The sequence below is a fragment of the Equus asinus genome, chromosome 7 (assembly GCF_041296235.1).
Source record: "Equus asinus isolate D_3611 breed Donkey chromosome 7, EquAss-T2T_v2, whole genome shotgun sequence".
Lineage (NCBI taxonomy): Eukaryota > Metazoa > Chordata > Mammalia > Perissodactyla > Equidae > Equus > Equus asinus.
In genome coordinates, this window is record NC_091796.1 from 37,186,878 (window position 1) to 37,211,821 (window position 24,944).

The 24,944-nt window shown below is 44.3% G+C and overlaps 1 protein-coding gene across 22 annotated transcripts in view; it reads right to left on the reverse strand.

Moving 5' to 3' along the window:
• Positions 1-5,086: 5,086 nt before the first annotated feature.
• FHOD3 (formin homology 2 domain containing 3) overlaps positions 5,087-24,944 on the reverse strand; it is a 455,279-nt gene continuing 435,421 nt past the window's right edge. For all 22 annotated transcript variants that reach the window (XM_070513157.1, XM_070513160.1, XM_070513168.1 and 19 more), the window contains 3 exons: positions 24,047-24,221; positions 17,123-17,284; positions 5,087-5,691 (listed from right to left, as the gene is read on the reverse strand). In XM_070513157.1, coding sequence (XP_070369258.1) covers positions 5,609-5,691; positions 17,123-17,284; positions 24,047-24,221 — 420 coding nt within the window. In that variant the 3' untranslated portion in view covers positions 5,087-5,608. The remainder of the gene's footprint in view (positions 5,692-17,122; positions 17,285-24,046; positions 24,222-24,944) is intronic.

A 24,944-nucleotide genomic window follows, 5' to 3' on the forward strand; every position in this document is an offset into this window, starting at 1 on the left:
TGGAGCTGGGAATGGACTCCTTTATTCCCGTGTCACTTCCATTCTTATGCCTAATCTTCTGAGCCAACAAGGGCTCTGACATTGATTGAATTGCTCTAATTCTGTAGCCAGGTCTACCACCAGCTCCTGTGTGCTGAGTTCCAGTAGAAATGATCTTGTCTCAATCACATATCGTCAAGGACCCCTTCTTTTAGGGACTGGATGCAGCAGCTACCAGAGCTTCCCAGGGAACCAGCTCTTCCTGTGAAGCTATCACATTTTTCATTCTTACTTGAAAGTTGGGGTACACAAAAACATAAAATATTCCATTGGGTACACGATTCAAGTGTTTTTTGGGGAAGGGTGACTGCTTCCCTTTCCTAGCCTACTGCCCTGCCCAGAAGTATCCAGCTGTCCTCCAGGGAACCCCCTCCCAGAGAAGAGTGTGGGCTCAAAAGCATTTCTAGGCAGATGCCATTAAGGGGCAAGGACTCTGAAGGAAAATGAGCTTTCTGGTTTATTTTCTGATAGAGCAAAAGGCAAGGCCTTTTCTTAGCTGGGCTGACTGAATAGTCCAAGACCTGCAGTGACCTGTAGTCCAGGAAAACCCACTGCCCCCACAGCGGGGCAGAAGGCGCCCTACTTACCTGTGGTTGACTTAACGCCATATCTGTAACGTGCTGTGCAGGTCCTCTGTGGAATATCTTTTATATTTGCCCAAGACCCATTTCTTCCTGTTTCCACCTAAATCAGATAACTTACAGATTATATCAAAATGAACAGAAGAAAATGTGTTAAAATAGAAACCGGCTGACTAGCCCCTCTAAGGGGAGATGAGGAGGAGAGTGAGTTTGAGTTTCTGCAGACCATTGGGACTGACACATGCAAACCTCCTCCTGCTCCACCGACCACAAGCAAGGAACCTGCAGCATCGAGCCCTGGTGGTGCAGTGGGTCCAGCACACTGCTCCTACAGCACATGTACTGTGGTGTCACAGTCACTCCTCAGTGATGGTCAGAATGTGAAATTTTTCACTGTCAGGTGTTGCTTCTAATTATTTAGCCTATTTAATTTTCCTGTACTTGTAATGCTCTACTTCTAAATTACAAAACATTCTGACAACAAATCATTGTTGCTGGTCTATAGTTAGGAACAATTCCCCCTACATCAACAGCTGAAATGGTGTTTGAACTACAAATTCCCAAAATCATAAATTTGCACTTCTTCAGGTGGATCTTCTTAAACAAAAATTCTTTTTAAAGACAATAATTAAATAATGCTCAATAAGAGAATATAAATGGCTTGGTCCTCCCTGAGTAGCAGCAATCTGAATGACCTGTCATCATATTCTTTCACCAATCAGTGGGAATCATTCCATCATGACATCACAAAAGATGCTTTTGAGCTTCTGAACCTTTCCTACTTGTGCTGGATGTTGATGGATGAATGAGCAGGTGGATGGGTGGGTGAATGGATGTGTGAATGAGTGGGTGGATAGTTGGATGGGTGGATGAATAGATGTGTGAATGAATGTATGGATGGACAGATAGGTGGACAGACTGTTGGGTGAGTGTATGGATTACCAGTTATTAACAGTTGATGTGCAGTGTGTGCATGATTATCAACCCTTACCAAAAGGAGTTTAGATGGTGCTGCCACCATATACATGACCAGACCTCCAGGATTTCATATTGGTCAAGGCAGCCTGACTGGCTCCCCACCCACCAGGCCCACCCCCGCGCTGCATGCTGGGCATCAAGTATAGCTGAGTATTGGTATCCAACTAACAGGCTGTCTTAAGGATTCTAAAAGAACAAAAAAAATAACCAGGAATTAATGAGACAAGTCAGGATATATCACTTCCTATCTTCTGTCCTTGGGGAAAGTTATTCAGTCTCTCATCCTTAATTTCTTCATATGTAAAATGAAAATGCAGAGTGGCTATAAGGATTATATAAAATAATATATAACAAATGCCCACACAGAGATGCCTTCAATAAAAGTGTTAACTATTTTTAAAATGATTCAGAAAGTACATTTCCCCACCTTCCATGAATTGCCCAGCAAACAGAACTGATTTTTCTGCAAATAGACTGCCTTTTTTTGGTAAAATTGATGGGGCATTTTAACATCATGTACCTTCACTGCAATTAACAAAGACATTTCTTCCCTTATCCTAGGCAATTGGGGATTTTTATTTCTAATTCTGTCTCTGATAAAATGTATAAGTAGCTGCAGAGTGGTTGATTAAACTAATTTTCATTGTAGTTGATGACTGCCTCTCGCGGCCCCAGGTATGTTCCCCAAGGGAAAGGATCATGACTCTCTTTTTCCCAGCTGAATCCCCAGCCCCTGGCACAGGGTCACCTCTGTAACAGGCCCTTAAGTGCATGTTTCTGATTGGTGGTTGTATTAATTTCCTAGGGCTGCCATAACAAATTACCACAAACTTGGTGGTTTAAAACAACAGAAACTTACTTTCGTATCTCTGGAGGTCAGAAGTTCTACATCAGTTTCATTGGGCCAAAATTAAGGTGTCAATGGGGCCACACTCTCCAGAGGCCCTAGGGGAGAATTTATTCCTGGCCTCTTCCTAGTTTCTGGTGGCTGCTGGCATTCCTTGGTTTGTTGCCACATCCCTCCAATCTCTGTCTTCATTAACACCTTCCCCTCTATGCCAAATCTCCCTCTGCCTCTCTCTTATAAGGACACTTATGATTGGATTTAGGGCACCCCTAGATAACCCAGAATAATCTCCCCATGTCCAGACCCTTAATTTATTCACATCTGCAAAGACCCTTCCTTATAAAGTAACTTTTACAGGTTTCAGTGATGAGGACTTGATATCTTTGCGTGGCGATCATTCAGCCTTCTACAGTCATATTTGGTGACAACGCTATCTCAGGGCCATGAACACAGGAATGGTGGATCTGGAGCTATGGATGCTGAGGCAGCCGCCAACACGTTAGGAGCCGGAAACCAGCTCTCCTGACTCCCAGGCCCTCCTGTTCCTCCCTGCACTGTGTTGGATGATAGACACGGAAGAAAACAAAGCTGGGTCTTCAGCCCCTCCAAGGCCCTGTGCACCCTCCTTTCCATCCCAAAAATCCCTCATTATTATTAAAATAGAAAAAAACCTTAAGACTCTAAAGAAACCAGAACCCAGGCATCTTTCACAGAAAAGCATTTGCCTTTCTTTACTTTATGAGCAGGTTTGTTAATTTCAACTCAAATTAAGAATAGATACAGGAATATCTATGGTGGTGACCAGCAAGATTAGTAATAGCATCTCACAAGTGGGACATACCATTCACTTTAATGCTTCTCAAAGGTTTTTTAGAGAAATTTAACCTCCTGAATCAAAAACCGCTAACAGAGGCAGCTAGAGTGAGTGGTGACAAGGAAAGAGAGAGGAAAACTTTTTAAGTTTCACTAAAAACTACTAAACCAAGTTCCCAATAAAAAGAGATTCTCTTTACCAAGCTGTAATCAAGAAATTAGTTGACCTAGAGCCAGCCCTGATTGCCTAGTGGTTAAAGTTATGCATGCTCCTCTTCGGCAGCCCGGGCCCAGTTCCCAGGGGCAGAACCACACCACTCATCTGTCAGTAGCCATGCTGTGGCAGCGGCTCACACAGAAGAACTTACAACTATGCACAATCATGTACTAGGGCTTTGGGGGTGGAGAAAAAAGGAGGAAGATTGGCAACAGATATTAACGAAGGGTGAATCTTCCCCCTCCCAAAAAAATTAGTTGATCTTGCTTACTGCTTCTGAGAATTTTTTAATCCCTAAAATAAAATTAACATTAGATTTATTCAGTCACTTCCTGCCAAATGTGACCTTTTATTCTAAAGCAATAACTCTAGGCAGAACACCAGGGGCCCCAGGAAGGGCATCAAAGTACTTGTTCACTAAACAGTGTGACAAAAAATGCATCTTCCTTTGTTTGCAATCACAATCCCCAGCAATACAGATATTTCATGTCTGTATTCAGTGCCGAGGCAACAGGGAAATGCTCTCACAAACCACTAAGCCACATGTGGAATATTACACATTATTTAGAACCATAAAGACAAGAGCTTTAATACCTTGTGTATCCTTTTCAACAAAGTGATTAAATAAACTCAATTGTCTGTAATACATAGACCTAACTCTTCCAGGCTCCAGGATCTCCTGGGGTGCTCACATTCACCATGTATTATTTGACAAATGCCTGCTTGAAACAGCTCCCTGTCTCTCAGTGAGTGGGGATGCAGAAGAGTGGGACACAGTCACGGAGGCCTATGGGGGGAGGGTATTATCTTTGGCTCTTCAGACAACACAACTGCATCTTGTTTATATATCACATATGCCCAGATTCAGAAATGCAGACTCACAGAGGTTTTGAAAGTGAGGCAAAGATGGAATCAGTGACCTGATGAGCTTTCAACCCCTTTCAAACTGCTGCAGTGGTTTACCTTCCTGTTTTCAGAGGCAGAGGTTCTTCATGGGAGCCATGCGACCCTGGGTTGAGGGGCTTCTGAGGAGGGCTCAACCACCACCTGGGCACCAGCCCCTTCAGCATGGCTTGGTGGTTGCTAAGAGCCCCTCACCGTGCCTTCCTCTCTGAACACCTTAACTTCTGATGACCTGTGCTTGAGTGCCAAGGACCACACTTGTCATTCTGAAGTTCTCTGTAGACAAAGCTTTAAATTTCCATTTGTTTTGGTGACTTCGTAAACTTTTTAAGAAAATGAATTTTTACATAAGAGGCAAGGAAGTGAGTTGCAGAATAGTTCAGATGTTGAAATGCTACTCTAATTTTTGCTTCAGCATCACAATGGAACAAAACAAAGCACATGGGTAAGTGACATATATGAGGTCATCGCTAACATATCCTGCAATAAAGACTGATGCCTAATTAATCAGGAGTTGCAAAGAGCACATTGTTGGTGCTTCTCACTCCATTAACAAAAAAAGCAAAATGAAAGACAAAGGGCCTGGAGGCTGTTCCCAGTCAGGGTCCTTCTGATGAACCTGTGAAGAGGTTCTGCTGATTCAGAAGGAAACGAGCGAGCCCATGGAGCTGTTTAAGGTCCTAAACCCAGGAGAATAAAAGTTTCCAGTTATCGCATTAAACTCTATTTATTTAGTATTTGAAACATGGTGTACACTTATGAATTTGTATAAACATTTAGTACATCTAAAATCCACAACTGGAAAACAATCTGTGCTTTCTTTTGTGTACAATTTTGGAGTTTACATCTGGATATTTGGTGTTGTGGAGAGACCCAGTCTGTGAATCTAAACAAATTGCCTCATATGACCATAGTAACTGTGACAGAGTGATTTGCTCCTTAAACGGCTGTTCCTTGCACAGAAAAGGTGTCACGCTTTGGAACTAATAAACCAGGTGTCAAGGAAAAAAGAGAAACACAGCTGACACGATGAAGAAAGTATGTGAAGGAGACTCCGGAGATCTGTGTCAATGCACAGTAGGCAACACAAGTCACGCGGTGACACTAGAAACGGGCCTCCCTTCAGAACCTTCAGATGTTCACGTAGAGTCTCCTTGTCCCCCACCGGAGGGGCTGCATCCAGCAGGAGCTTGCACTGCTTGGGCACACATCTTAGGGCACCCACATGTGTCACAGCTGCAGCTCCGAGGTGCCAACCAAGCCCAGGGCTCTGGCTTCTTCTGGAGTCAGGCCACTCTTCAGGGTCCTTCGCACTGCAGCGGCATGGGCAGATCACAGTCAATGAGAGAAGAAGAGAAGGAGGTATTAGCAGCCAGGCATATGGCAGTCAGCACACCAGACCCCTTTCCCCCAAGGACCCCACAGGAGTCACAGGGCTCACGGACGCTCTGCCCCATCCTGCTCCTGCTGAAGTGCCTGGCAGTCTGTCTGCCAGGGCAGGAAAAATCATGGGGCTGCAAGAGGCTGACTTGAAGGTGGCACAGGTGCTGACGTGGGGATCCAAGCAGAGGGGGGACCTGGTAAGAGGGGAGGAGAGGCCCATCCTTACAAGGTTTCTGAGAAATGGGTGCAAACCGCAAGAGTGTAGGTGCATGTTGAGAGCTCAGCCTCAGACCAGCATAAGGAGTGGATCAGAGCTGGAAAAGTAACTACAGAGTATAGGAAAATGTGAGTTCCAATGATGCAAATTAGGTAAGATAACCCCACAAATCCATAGGAGGAGCAACAATGCTGGGGACATATCAAAGAACCCGTGGCCCTGCAGAGCAAGGTGGTACTAGAACCCAGGGCAGGGAGCAGTCAGGATGAGTCTCTCCATGAACATTGTGGGTCTTAATCTCAACTCATCAAAGGGCCTCCAGAGAGAATAACCAGCGACTCCTTGCAGACTGGTTGCCAAGGAGCAAATTACTAAACTTCTCCTGGGTGGATTTGGTGGATGGTCTCTGTGAAACACACGAGGCTCAAGAAGGCCCAATGACTCCTTCACTGGGGCTTACAACTGGCAGTTTGAAGAGCACTCATATTTAACTGACTTAGAATTAACTTGTGTTTAGCTTGGGCTTATGGGTTTTCCCATTGTTCAGTGTTGATCAATTTCAATGTCAAAATAAAGGCTGGATAGGGTGAACAAGGAGGCAGCTGCCCCTTCCAAGACAGGTCCTTTTATTTGAAAGTTGCCTAATTACATTTCCCTTAATTTATAAATTGTATTTGGCCTACTATGTATGTAAGGTCATACAGAGTTTAGGGTATTTGTTCTGTTTTCAGAAGAGATGTGTTACAGATCTACTTCCATCCTAAATCCTAAATCAACTAGAGTCCCTGAGATGGTCAGGGCAAGGCCTTGATTAAAAATGTGGAGAAAGTAAAGCTCACCCTTCCCATCTTCCCTTGCCAGACCCAATTCCCCACATCCCACCTGTGACCAGGGGGCCTGTATCCTCTGAGGCATCCCCAGAGGCCAGGGCCCCACCTCATGTTTGTAGGCAACATCCCATATTCCATGCCTCCCCATCATCCCCTGGGCAAAAGCCCACTTAGCCTGTGGACAAAGGATCTACAAGACCCATGCCACGGCAGAATGAGCAGGGGCTAATATCTATTAATAAATGGTTTCTTCTCTCCCAGGAATCAGCACTTTGATCAGAGGTCAACACCTAACCCATCAATTGGTCAATCAACAAATCCTTTCTGGAGAACCTACTGTGTGCTCAGCACTTAACGAATTAAAACACTTATGGAAGACTCACAGACATCAAGTGTGGATTTTTATATAGAGACTTAAAGATCTAGGGTGAGGGGCACCCTCAAATCATGCCACCACACATTACTTTATTTCCAAGCCTAGCTCTGGGCCCCAGAGCCACCCACCTGCAACTTTTCCTGCACTAGCTCTCCCTTCCCCCACCCCTGGCCCCTTGGGCTCCAGACTGAGTGTCTGACTTGTCCAGACAATATGTTTGGCTCCAGAGCATTGGCTGGAGGCAGATTACATTCAACTGAGTAATGGAATTTGCTCTATGGGGCAGCAATAAAATACTAGTTTGCAATAACCTTTTATATTCTTTAAATACTCCAAGTGTTTGTTAAAGAAAGATAATTTTAATGGCAAAAAAGTAAGATAAAATATTTCTCATTCTTGACTAGGACTGCCAAGTCCTCTTATCCGAGACATAAACTTCTGCCTGAAGAAGTCCATGCTGCACTAGTCGGGCATCTTAAATTTCATTAGTCGCAGAAGGGGGCATGGTCATATGTCTGTGAACTGTAATCTTTGTGCCTTTAGGTAGGCATGATTGGCCAAATGACAAGAGAAGTCTCCACAAACTGCTAGGCATTTTACCCATGAGGGCACTTAAAGATGCTTCTTTAACACTTCTGTTCACACATTTGCTTTAATCCTATAACTGTAGCGTTTGGTTCACATAAATACTTGAATAAGGACCCTCGCACCTTACAACACATGCCATAATCTCGTAATAGTTATGGCTGTTGGGCCATCCTGTCTGGGACAGGCTCAGAGAGCAGAGCAAAGCTTACTGATGCTGCACCAGCTTTGCTGCCTGACTGCACAGAGGCTGCACCCTCGGCCTCAGGGCCTACTCGCTGTTTTAATGCGCCAGACCCCGTGGGACCCTCCCTCACCCCTCCGGCCTGGGCTCAAGTGTTCTCTGTGGGGAAAAGCCAGTACAGGCTAAGGTCCCTTTGCTCCTCAGATGTGTCCCTGAAAAGTAGGTATTCATAGAAAAATCTGCCCCACCGATGGAATCCGACTTTCTGTGGGCCTTTGTGACAATTCAGATAAATTGTCTCATAATAAAAATAACCCCATAATAAATACATTAACTGCAAAAAAGACCTTAGTTCCTCTGTTAAAGAGTCAAAGTCAATTCAAGTTACCACTTGAAAGAAGGTGTGAAATGAAGGTGATTAGTTGAATCAGTCTTGTGCCCTGATTCAAGCCATGCATAGCAAAAACCTCTTTAGAGGTCCATTTGGCCATCTCTCTGCTCATCAGTTCACTCATTCATTCAGCAACCATTACTTGAGACTCTACACTGAGCCAAGTGTTGCAGTCAAGGGGGCAGGCGGCTGACAGGGATGTCGTGTGAGGAGAAAGGCGCAGGGCAGCAGACCCTGCCCAGACAGAGAGCTGGCTCTCACTCAGAAAGTTTCCGGAAAACAAAAGAGTGCTGAGGACATAAGAGAACGAGGAGACCGGGACACAGAAGCTTGCAGGATGCAGAATGTGTGCAAGAGAAACAAACCTTCCATCAAATAGGGGGTTTCTCAAGTGCTGGGGGAGGAGGGGTGGTTCATGTCTGATAATGTCTGAGTCCCCCACAGCCCTCCCTTCCTGCTTCCCGCGTGAATGCTCTTGCTACAGTGTGGCTGCTCCCCAGCCTGTCACACGCAACTGCCTCCCCTCCCCACAGCTGCTTAACAGAGAACAGACCATGGAAATGTTTATCCCTGTCTGTTCGCAGCTCTTCCACAGACGCCGTGGGTCACTTTGCGGGCACCAGCTGCCACTCTATGCCCCAGGCACTTGACAACTCTCACAACATGGCAGGGAGAACAGTGGGATCTGACACAGGAGCCCCGCTGCTGTCGACATGCAGCATAGGGGTGACTGGGGACTCAGGGGAAAAAACTAAATTTTTTCCCTTTTTTTTCTCCCCTAGAATTGAAAAAAAAATGTTAATCCTACAAAGTGCTCTCAGGTGACTCTTTGCTAAGGCGAGTTCAAGCTGAGAATAATGGTGATAGCGGCCGCCATTTACTAAGCCCTACTGTGTATTATTTCATTTACTCTTTGTGGAAACCCTATGAGACGGGTGCTGTTATCCCCAGGATGGGAGCAAATGGGATCAAGTGCCTGGCCCAAGCACACACAGTAAGTGGTAGAAAAGGATCTAAGCCAGGACATTTGAATCATAACCCACCCTGGAAACAGCTGTGCCCTACCGAAGCTGGGCAGGACGTGTTCTGACAAGCTTTCAATCGATGGGAAATGGACCAAGTTTTACTTCCATGTGACAAAAATCCATTTGTGCTCTTTCACCTTTGGGTCATTGTCAGATATTTATTTTTCGCACATAATGTCAAACAATTTGGAAATAAGTTGGATTTTTTTTGTAATCCCTAAGATTCTAAAGATTTTCTACCGGATATACTGAGAGCAGTATGTCTAGGATTATAGAGACTACTATCAGAATTTCAAGATGTGTTAAATGTTTGTGTCTCGTGGTTGGGAGGTAATAGCCTTGTGGCTATTCAACACTGTCCATTTATGCACTCCTCGTTTCTCGAGGGACCTGTCTGCTGAGCAGAGAAAAATGGTGGGTCCAGTCATGCCCCTTTGGACTTAAATAGAGGGAATTGTTTAAACGTGTATCGTTCTTAATGATGTAATGTTAGACTTTCTGTGTTATTTGTTTTTTGGTTTTTTTGCGGGGGGCGGGGTCAATGTCAATTAGTTCTTTTGCATATTTCCACTTTCCATCTTTTTTTCACATAAAATCCTGTCCATTAAAACCAGAAGTTTCCCAAATTGCCAGGCATTCTACAAAATAACTGACCAGTACTTTTCAAAAGTGTCAAGGTCATGAAATGTCCTCCACAGATCAGAGGAGACTAAGGAGGCATGATGGCTCAGTGCAATGTGGGATCCTGGGTAGGATCATGGAACAGAAAAAAGACATTAGTAGAAAAACTGGAGAAATCTGAATCAAGCCTATAGCTCAGTTAATAGTTATACCCATGTTATTTTTATACCAATATTATGTAATTATTATGTAATTATTTATTACACATGTATTATGTAATTATTTATATATAGTATATAATATTATGTAACTACTTATTATGTACTTAATACAAATATTTACTATTATAAATATTTATTAAAATATTATGTAATTTTTCTACCAATATTATACCAATGTTAATTTCTTAGCTTTGGTAAATTGTCCTACGGTGTGTAGGTACCAACCTTAGAGGAAGCTGGGGGAAGGATATAAGGCAACTCTCTGTGCTATTTTTGCTACTTTTTTGTAAGTCTAAAATTCTTTTAAAATAAAAAGTAAAAAAAATAAAACTTGGAACAATAACAAGAAGCCAAGCTTCCCAACCTGGTTGATTTAAACTTGACTTCTTAGACTCAGCTCAGACACACACAACCAAGGTCTCTGGGAGGGGTCCCCATACTGCATTTGAATCTTCCCCAGGAGATGCAGATGGCTAGCCAGGTTTGGGGGCCCTGACTCAAATCACTGCCCTCTGACAGACACAAGGAAAGGCAGGCCCTCAGAAGGCGACAACTTGGGGAAGTCTACAGATAAGAAGGGAGGATGGCTCAGGATCCACAGACTCAGAGTTGTCAGCATTATTTCAAGTCCTGGGCGGGACAGAACTGCCTTCCCCCTTCCCAGATGAAGTCCAGCTCATCAGTTCTCTGTCTGGGACGTCACAACAATACTAGACGAATACTATGCTGACAACCCAGCCTTCAGTGCCCAGGTGCAAGCCTAGTAAACCAGGATCCTGGGGTAAAAAGAGAGGTAAAGATGAGTCTGGTCTACAAATTGTAGCAGGCCAAGTGAGGTGGACAGTGGTGGGTGGGGATGGTGGCAGAGTGACCACCAGGTAGGTATGGTTTCTATGCACAGGCTCTCTGTAACTTCAACATGGCAGCCCCGAAGCACCTGCAGGCAGCTTCATTCCCAACAGGTCTGGGTCCCTTGGGCAGCAGTGTGACAGAGCCTGGAATGGAGGGAGGGTGGTGGGAACCTGTCATAGGTGCCTCACTTAACCCTCACAACTGACCTGGGAGGCTGGCACTACTGCCCTCACTGTATCTAAGAAGACTGAGACTCAGTGAGGCTAAATAATTGATGTGTGACAAGTCTCCTCCTCTGTTGTATGAATGCGCAAATTCCCGAGCATGGAAATCTATTCCATTCGAACTTGGCAGCAAAGGCAATGAAATACCACGACCTCCTCCTGTGGGTAAGGAGTTTAGCACTTTCCAAAACACTCTTCCAGGAACCCTCTGCTTTGCCTTCAGAGCAGCTCTCAGAGGCAGGAAGGACAGATTCTTAGATTGCTCTTTTTACTGATCCTCCTTCCTCTTGAACCTCCACTCTGCTCTGGGCCCAACAGGTGCCTGGCCCACAGATAGACACGGAAGAGGACACACAAGCCAGCCTCCTCTTTCAATGTGCCAGTTCCCAGTTCGAGAGGGTGATTTGTCTGAAAACGAAACAACCAGAGAGCCACTCATTGCAGTGAACCACTTCCAAACTCTTCCTGCATTGCCTCTCTAACCCTGAGGCCTCTACCTGAGCTTCTTGCCACATCAGAGTCCTGGCCTCTGGCCCAGCCCTGCTCTGGAGCACAGGGCTGCTCCCATCCTCATGGACTTGGTGTGCAAGACCTGTACACCCTTGTTTTGGACCCACCTCCGGGGCTGGGTGATTTGGGGTCTGTTTGTAGTCCTGATAGCACCTGCCCTTGTTTGGGCCTCACTTCTCCCCCCACTTCCCAGACTCTAATTATGGACCCCATCCCATCTCCCGCATCCCCTTCAAAGTTCCTTTCCTGTGTCCATCCACCTCTGCCTCAAAAACCCTCCCAAGGCAGAGCAGAGGCTGCGAATGCCTTCCTCACTTACCTGCCTTCTTTTTCAAGGAAAAAGGTCTTGAACCCCACCACAGGCTCTAAGCAGGCCCCAGGGAATCCAAGAGCCACTGTCAGCTCCATCCTGTTCTGGTCACTCTAAGCCTGCAGCCTGGAGGGGGCACTGATGGTGGCACTCCCCCCAGGAGGCACGAGCCCTCAAGCTGGCCCTCTCAAATGCAGTGACTCTCCACCCGGGTTTAGGGCAGAGATTTCTGCTTCTCTCTTGGACATGTTCTCTTTAGCCTCATGTCCTGTGTCCAGGATACCTGGGTCGGCAGCCTCAGCTGTCTTTAGAAGAGGGATCAGTCCAGGTTTAATGAGCTCTAAGAATAATCAGTGCTGAGTAAATAGTATGACACTGTTGTTGAGAAGATGAAAGTTTGATTGAGAAATTTTGGTCCTTTCCACTAACATCTTATTTTATTGTATCCCAAGAGCACTAGATGTAATGCGTCTGGCCTACTGCCATTGTTAGCCTGCCCTAGCAAAGGATATAAAATTAGTTCTCAGTAAGGAAGGAAGAACTATTTAAGTAAAATGCAGGGAAATTTTTCTTAATGGGATTAGTGGGAAAATCCCTGGATATTATCAAATGCCGCTTTGGAAGAGTAGAGACAACTGAACTAAGTTGTGTACTGACCAGATCCAGAGCTGAATCTAATATTTTGTGAGGTATATCTCCTGTTTTCCCTAAAACAGATTCCATAATTTTTCAGATTCCATCATCCTTTTTCTCCATGAAATTCTACTTAACAATAACATAGCTACATCCTTCAATATTCTGTAAAAGAAAAAAGATTTTAGTTATATCAAATCAACGTGCAATATGTCACATGCCCTTCAAGAAGGCTGAAGCTTCATGAGACACACAATGAGAAGGGAGTCATGGTGTGAGGAGACGAGGGTCAGGGCATCAATCAACTCAGTTCTGCCTTCCTTTCCCAGGAGTCCCTGGAATCGGACTTCTGCCTCTTTCCTCTGAGAGACTGTTCTCGTAAGGGTGACCAACCTTACATTCTTAACTAGCTAAGAAATTGGTCAATTACTTGTAGGTCACATCAAGGTGATCACATCTTCACAGAAACATAGCCCTGAGCCCAAAACTCCACAGTCACATCACAAGTGGGGCCCAGACTCCCCCTTGCAGGGAAATTCAGCAGGAAAAGGGGTATCCATCCATCCACCTCAACTGTAACAAGATCTGGGCTCCCCTGAGGAAAGAGGAAAGGCAGACTGAGTCCCTCATCTCCACTCTGTTCTGTGATAGTCTGAGTTAATAGCAACATGTAGGCAGCCAGTTGGACAGAGACTCTCTTCCAAAGATGGGTCCAAGAGAAATGAACATGAGGGAGGGGCCCCCTGTCCTCCCCAGCTACCAGGGCCTGTCCTGCTAAATCACCCTGGTAAGGATACCTCAAATGTTGGCCAGCTTCAGGGTTTTCTAGGGAAGGCCAACATCCAGGAGGCCTAAGAGCACAAATAGCCCCGGGACAAAATACCTGCCCCAATATGACGAAAAGAGAAAACAAAATAAGAAAAAAACAAAGAGCTCAGAGAACATTCTCTCCCAGTCAAATCCACCAGCTGACTGGAGAGCCTTGGCTAGAATCTGGGGGAGCACATGAGGTGCATTAGATCAACCATTTCACAGCCTAGAAATCAACAGGACAAGTAAGATACGAAACATTTTACTTAATGAGACCCTGATGGCACCAGCTGGAAAAGCAGAACTGTGCCATGGGAACCTGCAAATCTATTAAGATGTCCTCGGTGTGTCCCAACCGGCCGCATATTTCAGGTGTTAGCAGAATATTCAGCACGTGGAGGCTTAGTCACCAGCATAAACCATGAAAGCAGACATTTAATTATCTGGAAGGATTCTCAAGTTGCTTGCAGGTCATAAATTTCTAGGTTACAGGATGGATTCTCTTTGGCTTCCTGCAATAACTGAACTATTATTGTCTCCAGCCAAATGAGTTCCAGCCCAAATATGCTGGTTATTCATTATGCACTTGCCTCATCGCCATCATTAACAATCAAATCAAATACAACATTGTTTCAGAGTGAAGCCCAAACCATGAAGTCATGTTGATTTTGCAAATTGTTTTTATCATATTCCTTCAACCTCATGTGAAAAGCTGGAGTTTATCATCCCTTTATAACAGAAATCGAAGTAACTTTCCCCATCTTAAATTTCTGTTGATGGTGCCCTTACTAATAAATTAAACCTGTTACAGATAAACACGTGCATACATACAGTGCTGTACTTGTAGTAACTGCATCACAGGATAAAATGTTTGGCTAAATAAAAAGAATATACGGCTGCTTTACATAAAATTGGAATGGAAATGGTACCACAGGAAATTATTTTATGTCAACCACAAAAATAGGCAAAATATCTCTCTAGCTAGATTGAAGAAGAAAATTAACTGCGACCATATTATTGTTCCCAGTGACACTATGGGTCTCTCTAAGAATCTGGTTCTCTCTAGATCAGAGGACAGGGCCAACACTCTTTGCCAACAGAGACATGTAACCTGTAGGAGGAACACATATCCTGGGCCTCTGGGGACCATCCAGGCCACTGTCTCATGTCGTTTCCATTTCTGAGGTTCCTGGTCCAACCCTGCCCGCCTTCTGTGAAAGTATTCCCTGGCCTGGCATCCTTTCTCTACCCATCTCCCTTGGTTTGACCTCCCCCCATGCTTTTCCCAGCTCCTCCCAGTGGCAATTCTTGCACTGAGGTTGCCCATTGCAGGAAGACCAGGAGTTAACCCGTGCAAGGTTTCTGCCATTTGATTACCAGTTTATTGAAATAACTAATAGGAGGGCAATAAAGGGCAATAATGGAAGATAAAGACCTCAAAAAGTCTTTCATAATTTCATTTTAAAAAGCTATTTAAGAAATAGATTTCTTATCATGAAAAAGAGCAAGAGAAAAATAAGCAAATGATCTGGACAAGCCACACACAAAAGAAATGCAAATGGCAAGAGGCGCAACCTTCCTAGTGTGCAGGGAAATGTAAGTGAAAACCACAAGGAAGTACTATCTCACACCCTTCAGAGAGGCAAAAAGCGAAGTGTGGCCTTGGTCGGGAGCAACTGAGATTTGCTCGCAGTGTGGAGAGAATGGATTAGCCCCACCCCTTTGGAGAAGAGTTTGCCACCAAGGATGTGTACACCTGAGGACCCTGCAATTCCACTCCTGGCCTCATACCCCAGGGCTGCTCCACCTTCTTGTGCATGTGAGTCACCTTCTTATGCACATGAGTCACCGGTGATCTTATTAAATGCAGATTCTGAATCAGTTGCCCTGGGGTGGAAACCATGAATCTGCATTTCAAACCAGCCTCCAGGAGATGCCCATATTGTCTGAGGACCAACTTTGAGTAGCAAGTTCTTACAAAGCCAAGTTCTTATATGGGTGCACCAGGAGACTGGCAAAGAATTCATAGCAGCACTAGGAAATAGCAAAGTGTTGGAAAAAATAAATGTACAGGTCTTTGATATTGAGGTTAGAGCCCACAAATATATTCTTGAAGGGCCCTAGACCTCAGGGCCCCACCCCAGAAGCTCCAAAGTAGTTGACCTGGGTGCAGCCGAGGTACCTGAAATTTTTAAAGCTCTGCAGAAGGTTCTAACGTGCAGCTATGATTGAGAAGAAGCTCAAGAAGTTACTAGAAATGTGTACCAAAGACCAACAGCATTGACCTCATCTAGGAGCATGGCAAAAACAGACTCTCAGCCACACATCTAACTGAATGAGAATCATATCCTCCCTCCAGCCCCCAAACTCTGTGGTTTGAGAAACTCTGTCTCTAGTGGAGTTGTCAAGTGTTAGTTGCCTTTCTGGAAAAAAAAATTCCTATCAGAAACTAAAGCAGATGATAGAAAAGGAGCAGCGTCCAATAGTCTGCAGCAATTTGGTTTAGTGTTCTTTACCCTGGAAACAAGCATGTCAATGGGTCAAACAGAACCATGGGGTCCAGCATATGCAGCCCAGGCCCCAATCACCTCCTGTGTGAATCGCAAGGGTGGCAACACTTGGTGGGAGTCTGAGTTTGAGTTCCTTACTGAACTCCTGCCTACTTGAGGTCACTCTCCTTTCACTTTTGGGAGCCAGGACATAAGGAGGCAAGCAGGCTTCCTTCTTGTGAAAGGTCAAAATCCCTCCCCTGGAGACAGAGCTGGCGAAGACTCCAGCTGTCTCTTTAGTGACCGGCAGCAGGCCAGGGCTTAGGGGATGAGCCCTCTTCCGAAATATGTGAGGGCCTTGGCAAACACAGGCGGACGTCAAAGGAGCCAGAGCACCCTCCTTCTTTACAGAGAATAGTCCCTGTGAGAGTCAGTGTGGTGCCCACAGAGGTGACTCCACACCCATCATTCAGTGGGCAGGAGCAGGTTGTAGGCTCAGACTACATGGGAAAATCAGTCACTTTGATTTAGTTGAATTCTCTATTTGGTAAGATAAGAAAAAAAAAACCAGGTCAACGTAGCCTAACATTAAATATTTTAAGCATCCTAATGATCATAAAATCACTTACTACCCCTGGTTTTCACCTTCAACGTGTTTGTGGGCAGCAGTGAACCCTGGGGGAACCGGTTTCCAGCTCAGAAAGTGGGCCCTGAGTCAGGGTGAGGGGCAGAAATACAGCCTCAGCAAAGCAGCTGGGGAAGTACTCGGTAACAGGCCCCACCACGCCCCCTCCTGCAGACCAGAGGCATTTAAGGGCCTTTCAGACCTTCCTGGGGACAAAGTATGACTTGAGGGAGGCCTCGCCAGAAATGGCAAATACACTGGACAGGCGTCCTTCCTCCACAATGGCCAACATTGATCGTCAAGCATGAAACCCTGTTAACAAGCACAGGTAGGCCCTGCAGTCACCACTGACAGCTCACTGGAGCCGGCCTCTGATTCTCTGCCCTTCCCAGGTCACAGAGAACGGGAGGGCGGATCCCTGAAGGGTGAGTCCGTCACCCTAACTCCAAGGCACTTACAAGACTTCCGGTTGGCCCGGGAGCGCTTCCTCTCCCGTGGCACCACTCGCTGACTGGGCACTTGGGTGGCCGACTTGACAATGCGGTCCATGATTTCATCAGCCACATCATCCGTGACGTTAGGCGAGTCATCTGTTCCCATAGTCCATGAACTAGCGGATCCTGAAGAATTAAACAACCAGAGAGTGCAACGAACTCAGAGAAAAGGAAAACACCAAAGAAAATACTGCCACACTGCTCCTCCAGCAGTGGGACTCCGTCAGCAAAGGATCAGAGCAGAGGCCAAAGTTAGAGCTTGAGCCTGACAGATCTGGAACGCTCAGCCATCCCCGCTACAGGGGCACCACTGTGACCTGTGACCATTACCCTCCAGGCTCTGAACTCCCACAAATCCGTAGTTGGGGCACTTATGTCATGCTAGCATGTAACACAGCTGTATTCTTGTCTCTCACCGTCCTTTAACTTTCAACACCTAGATGTGTTGCCTCCACCTGCCAGGTCACGTGATCACAGGAGGACAGACTCCTCACGCTGCTTTGCACATCACTGGATATCTGAGACATCTGAGATATCCAGTGATGTATCTATCCAGCAATGTCCAGAGACATTTGTCACCTCTCTATCCATGGTCGTATGTGCCTAGTCAAGGTCAACTAACCGTTAACTTCCTACTCAGTTAAATAAAAATCAATGGATTTTGTAACATATAGTTTATCTTTGGATAGTCTAGAAAATCATCTGGAAAATCATAACAGGACTGCACTCCTTAAACAGCAAAGGGGGAGCTGATACAAAATTTCTTTTGGTATATTCATCTGCTCCCTGACCAGACAAAAAGATGTTTATAAGTAACTATATGTTAAGACAGTCCAAGTCCAGCATAAAAGCAACTGCCTATAGACAAGCAAGAGGACAGCAAAAACATGGGTTCCCCAGTTATATTAAACAATTAGAAATGAATGCTACTTCAATGTATCAAGAACTGTGCCTTTGTGATCAGTCAACTTCCTTGTGAAATCTCTTCTATAAGATGAGAAATATGCTTCTGTAAGAAAAAATGCACAATGAGCTCAAAATTGTGAATTTCCTCTACCTACACTTTCCTTTGTAATAAACATACAACTTCAAAGCTTGTAGGTGAGTGTTCTCAAACTGTATGCCTCAGGAACACAGCTACCCTGAGCCTAACATCCAGCTGAAGCTGAAGGACAGTGAGTTTTCCCAAACCACAGGGGAAAAAAATGCTAGGAAATATGCATCTTAGAGTTCTTCTCTCATCCTGATTTTTCAAAACTTTTGGTGTTTGGATTTTGATGGAAATACTTGGGAATAGCTGATCACAGTGCAGTAGAGTGTGATTTTCATGGACATGTGTTTGTGGTTGAAATTTTACTGCAAATATGTAATGTGTTATAATTTAGTCATAATTTCTCCTAACAAAATTCATATGACTGAATTAAATACATAAATAATTCACACTTTGCAAAAGGAGTACCAGGATTCCAGGTGCTCCGTCACCTGCATGTATTTGAGACCTGTGGCCATAGGACTATGATGTTCTCCAGTGACAAGGTTTTTGTTATTGTTGTTCATGTCATTTAAAAATTTGTTTTGTTTTAAGAATGGGGGCATACCTACAGTGCTGGCATATACAAAATCAGTAAATTTTACTTTTTCTGCTTATATCCAAGGGAATTTGATATACTTGTTCCCATCAGAAGACTAGTTTTTTCAGCATCATAAAACCCTTCAAAAATATATTCTTCTCAGAAGTGACTCTTTGAAATTGCTGCTGAGTTGTTCTGCATTCTCAGGATGGTCCAGGTGTTCTAATCAGAGGCAAGAGGCCTCACAGGGGCACAGATTTCAGAGTAGGACTCTGCAGAGCCTCTGAACAATGGCCTCCTCAGTGTAAAGCAATCAACAGAGCAACTGTGCTTCGCCCAACAATTTCCTGTTTTCCTTTTCATCTATTGATTTATAATTCTGTGTCTTGAAATGCCAGACTACCTTCCAAAAACACACAAAGTTCAATCAATTGTATTTCTGAAATGCCAGACTACCCTTCCAAAAACACTCAAAGCTCAATCAATTGTATTAGCTCATAATATAACTTGCACTTGACGGGCCCAAAATGAAGGCATCATCTGATCTTCCCACTCAGAATTCCCAGTACTTCCCATCTTACACAGCCCTAGGGAGACTGCTTCCACTGTAAGTTGTCAGGAGATGCCTAAAAGGAATATCTTGCTGTATTCCAGGATTGTCAGACTCAGTTTTGTGATGATGTCCTTCTCTCATGACCTCATTCCTGGGTCTGCTTTTTCATCCCCACTCCCCTTGGTTACTGTCCTCACTGCCTGATCACCATTTATACCTGTTTTTCCTGGTCACGTATAGGTTTCTTTTCCTGGAACCTTCGCATCACATATAGCCATCAGGGGAACACTGCTTATCTCTTTTCCAGACCCCAAGGGACCATTTGGCTCACCACAGTCTCCCAAGTGTTAGCAAGACATTTACATATGCTGAGATGTGGTGGAAGGGATAAAGCATTATAGACCATGATAACACCATATCACTTTATTTTCACTTCATTTTTCTAAATATGTAAATTGTAGTTTGAAAGAAAACACTGTAATTTATTTTTTCCTTGAAAAATCTAACTTAAAGAAATAGTCTAAAGGAAAATAATTATATCAAAGTAGATATACTGTTTTAATGCTTCAAGTAAAATGTAGAAGAAAATTAGTTCTGGAGCAGTGAAAGCTATAATTAGGAATATTTGTAATATAATTTAATAAAAGTTTGCCTTCGTTTCTGAAAGAATTTCCCTCGGTATAGACTCCTAGGTTAGAAGCTTTTTTTTTTTTTTTTTAGCAATTTAAAGATGTCATTCCACTTTCTTCTGACTGCCATAGTTTCTGTTAACAGTGAGCCATCCTTCCTACTGTCGTTCCTTAGACAGTAATGTATCTTTTCTCTCTGACTGTTTTAAAGATTTTATCTTAATCTTTGATTTTCACCAGTTTGCCCATGGTATGCCTAAGTATGGTTTTCTTTGTATTTACTCTCCTTTGATTTGCTACATTGCTTAAATATGTGGCTTGATATCTGTCATCAGTTTCGGGAAATTCTTAGCCACTATCCCTTTAACTATTGCTTCTTACCCATCTTTTGGTACTTCAGTTACACATATGTTAGACCATTTGACAGTGTCTCACATATCTCTTATATTTTGTTCTGGTCTTTCCTTTTTCTTCACCATGCTTCAGTTTCTACATTTTTCTATTAACCTATGTTTGAATTCATTAATCCTCTCTTTTGCTGGGGCCAGTTCCCTGTTAAAGCCATCCAATAGGTTCATTATTTCAGTTATGTTCTTTTGCAGTTCTAGAATGTCCATTTGACTTTTTTAGAAATAAATTTCAATTCTCTGTTGAAATTATCCATCAATTTGTCTATATCTTCCTCCATTTTCCTTAACATTTATAATGGTTAAACCTTGACTGAAAAGTTCAACATCTGGATCACCAGTGGCTCTGTTGCTATTCTCTACTTTTCCTCTTATTGATCATATTTTCATGTTCTTCTCTTGGGTCATAATTTTGACTATGCACTGGACTTTGTGTATAAAAGAATGCAGAGACTGAGGTCAGTGTCATCTTTCCCCCGTCTTCACCCATTTTTTGTTAAGTAGACACACTGAAATACTGAGTGGGGTCCGGGCCAGATAGCAGTTTTAGTCGAGAATCAGTACACTTGTCTTTAAATATCTGCACGTATTTGTCAAAGGAGCTTACTCTAGCTTGTTTTTGTTTCCTCACAACTTCAAGAATTCCCATGCTGCCTCATCACTTGGCAAATGTCTCGTGGAGAAAATTGTCTGAGTTTGGAGCTCCTCTAGTTCCAATCTGTTATGCCAGCTCACATGGCTACCAGAAGTTCTGCTGGTTTCTCCTTACTGTTAGAGTCACGCTACCCAGCGCAAGTCCAGGTCTCAGCCTGTGCCCAGACTTGGCAAATGCTCCTTGAGAGGCACTCTCAGCTCACCCAGAGTTCTAGTTTGTCTAGTTTGCTTTCCTTTTGCAGTTCTCTGATGTCTTTTAAAGGAAGCTTTGGTCATTTTTTTTTTCTAGTTGTTGTAGCAGGAATGCTGGCTTGTCACTCCCTACAACATGCCACCTGGAAGCAGAAGTCTTTGAATGTGCAGATAAACTGAAAAGCTTTCCTTTCTAATCCCTTTCATCAGTTAGTGGAAATGAACCCATATTGTACAAACCCAGCAACATCTTTTTCTCTCTGTCCTTTCTAGTCTAGAACAAATGTCTATTTTCTCTTTTAAAATTAGCACAACTTGTTATGTTCCATTAGAGATACTGGACTCCATCTCCCAGGATGGCTTCCATTGCACTACCCTCGCATCACCAAGATACAGGGGCTCAAGACTGCTGATGTCTGGGGTCACCACAATGCAGGCGTTAACGCTGACCTGGATCTCCTGGTGGCTACGTCTAGCCTAACACACAAAGCCTGCAAGAGCTGCTGGGGCACAGAGAGACTCATACATGGGATGTTTTAGGGCTTTTAGGACACCAATGATTCTTCTCCCCACACCCCCACCAACGTAAAGCTGTTCTATGTTATTTTTATCCTTGTTTTACGCTCCATCCAGACTGTCTCTACTGCTCAACATTTAATGATATTATTTTCTTCACCTTCTGACCATCCCCACTTTCTTCTCTTACATTCTTTCTTGTTTACACACTTTTTCTCTCCTGTCACTTCTTGGCTTTTCTGAGAAATGGAGGCCTTTTATAGACAGCACTGGTCAAGAAGAGGGCACCTTTCCTTCCACACAGAAAACCAGACAATCGGAATGTACCATGTTAGGTGCTCAGTAGTTCTTCACAGCTGTATCTGTCTGCTGCTGGTCACCAAAAGGCTGCCTTTTCATTGCCAAATCATATTAATTTGTTTTCTTCTCCTAATTCCGCATCTGAAACTACCTAGAAGTCAGAGGGTTTGGAAAAGCTAAATCTCAAAGAACCTAGTCTTCAATTCTTTGATGTAATAATAATACATGCAAGTATTCGAGATACAGTTTGGGAATCAAGGTTGTAGCAGGAGGTATGACTCTTCTACTTGTCATCTATGTCTCAGTTAGGATAACACTGGGGTGAGGGTGGAGGGAGGCAGCCCTTCTTCTGGCATATTCTTAACTGCATATCAAAATAAAAGCCCTATTAAAGGGTAAACCAAAGTCCGACATCAAGAAGAATAGAGGGGCGCTAGAGTCAGTGATGCTGTACTTACTAGAACGCCACCTGGAGGTCCTTTCGAGACTCCTCCTTGGATGGCAGTATGTGGCCCTTTGGTTCGCAAGAAGCTCCAAGAAACCATATGCACTGTGTGACCCACTTTCTTCTGAAGAAAACTTGGAACTGCCTTTGTTTTCTCTTTTATGTTAAAGTTATCTTTACTATTATTATTTTTTCATATTTAACATAGTTGACAAAGCAAATTCCGAAAGCACTGGTCAGTCAGCAAAGCCAGTTAGAAGTCAGTGGTGGGCCTTCTCAGGGGTTTCTCCAGATCACAACCCTCTAGATTCCGGCTGCCTTTCTGTCATCGTGTGAGCCTGAATGTTCACTGGAGCCTAGGAAGAGCCTAGGAAGATGGGCTGCAAGCATTCATTTGTTCCTGAGTTTCTGCAATGTGTCCCGCATCCAGTAACCCACAATCCAGTTTACCTGGCATGTTCTGTTTACCTACTGTCCCACTATAATTACTACTGGAACCCCTTTCAACTTTAAAGCATCCAAGTTTGGATAATCAATTATACGGTTCCTTCTAGCTGTGCGCATAGTGAGTGCTAAGCAAACACCCAGAGGAGAAAGCCTGTCCTCCAGGAGTTCAGTCTCTTTAGTTGTGAAGTTTATCATCTTTAGAAGGCCTCACCTGGGCTCTCAGGAGTCCAGGGGAGAAGAGTGGCCCTGTGAGGCGAGGAGTGCAGAGGAGGTGGATTCTGGAGGTGAATGGGGACTGGACAGGCAGAGGAGAAAGGGACAGCATGAGTGACAGCAGGCGTTCAGGGGGACACAGGGTGTGCAGAGGAGGGTGGTGCCTACAACGTGGGGACAAGTGAAAGCCAAGTTTGGGAGACGGGCTAGGACCAGACCACAGGGGGCCTCAAATGGCAGCGTGAATAGTGTGGGCTTCATCCTGCAAACGGTGAGACTTAGGAAAGGTTAACGTGGTGTCAGACTAGACCAGGGGAACATGTGTAAATATTCTCACATGAAAACATATCTCAATTCTTAATTAAAATAAAAAATCCCTTCCAAGTTAAAACAAATCTGGAAACTCTGATCTGTCTTTACCATCTTGAAGCTTTAGTTTCCTCTCTCCCTCTAAGGATTTAAATAGGCAAAAGGGTGTTTTAATCCAAGGGTCAGCAAACTTTTTCTGTACAGGGCCAGGTAGTAATAATTTTCGGCTCTAGGGTCCCTGAAGCTTCTGTCACAACTACTCAACTCTGCCACTGCAGTGCAAAAGCACCAAGGACAACACATAAACGAGTGTGGCTGTGTTTCACAGGTGGCCGGCCGAATTTGGCCCGGGGGCCATAGTTTGTGGACCCTTGCTTTAATGCATAAGAATTCATTCACAGTAATAATTCTTCTAGTGTGAACTAAGTTATACTTTTGGGAATGGTTGTTTATGAGATGAAGCTACTGAAGGGGGGTCACAAAGGTGTGAGTGAAAGGAAGTGTGTGAATACGTCAGCACTGGGAGTCCTAGGGAGTTGACAGCCCTTAGCAGCCACTTCCTGGGCACAGTCATCTGTACCCTGTGACAGGGACCAGACCTCCACAGGGTGGCCAACCTGGGAAGACACACCCTGCCCGGGCCAGGAGTTACCTCGGCTTGCTCGGCTGCGTGTGCGAACACCCAGCACCGGGGTGGCATCCTCCACGGCGGGGGACGAGGTTTTCAGCACAGCCTTCATGTTCTCGTGCTCAGCGGCGTCCTCAGCGTAGCTCAGGCCTTGTGGCTGGCTTGGAGGTGCCGGAGAGCTGCCGGAGAACTTGCCGGACTGCAAGACCAAAGAGGGGTTAGGGCGTGGAGTGAGGAAAATCTTCTCTTCTTTGTCTCTCTGTTTTGTTTTGTGTACATTCTGCAAACATATTAGTTATAGCAGTCACTGAGGTTGTCGATGAACTAATGACAGAACATCTATGTATACAGGAAGTTCTCTTATCAGAAGAAAAGCCCTGGTCCCAGAAGGACCACACCCATCCCTCCATTGCAGCAGGTCTCTGGGCTCACTGTAGATTCCCTCAGTTGGGGGCCTGCTAGGGGTGACTGACATCAACTCTGGGAAGAATTCAGAAACGGAATCTATTTCTAACACTAAAGCCCTGCTATGAGAATTGAAACATGCCTTGTCAATCAAATGTATTGAGTGTTATTTAATTTAGTGCCAGACTACAGTTAAATTTATTGTATATATTACTTATGACGACAGAATTTTAAAAGTGGGATTCAGTCTCAGAATCATACAATGTTAAGAGTTAGGATGGATTTTTCCAGCTCTAATCCCTCCTCACTTGACAGAGAAGGAAACTGAGGCCTTCCAAGATTAAGTGATGCTCTAAAGGCCCCAGGGCGATTCGTTTCAGGGCCCAGCTCAGAACACGACACAGAAATTCATGCTTAAACTGAGTTTGGCAACACTTACTACTTCTGTTTGTGTCAAAAATGTAGTTTTAATAAGTGTTACATGCACACGATGATATTCTCTAATTTTGATTGAACA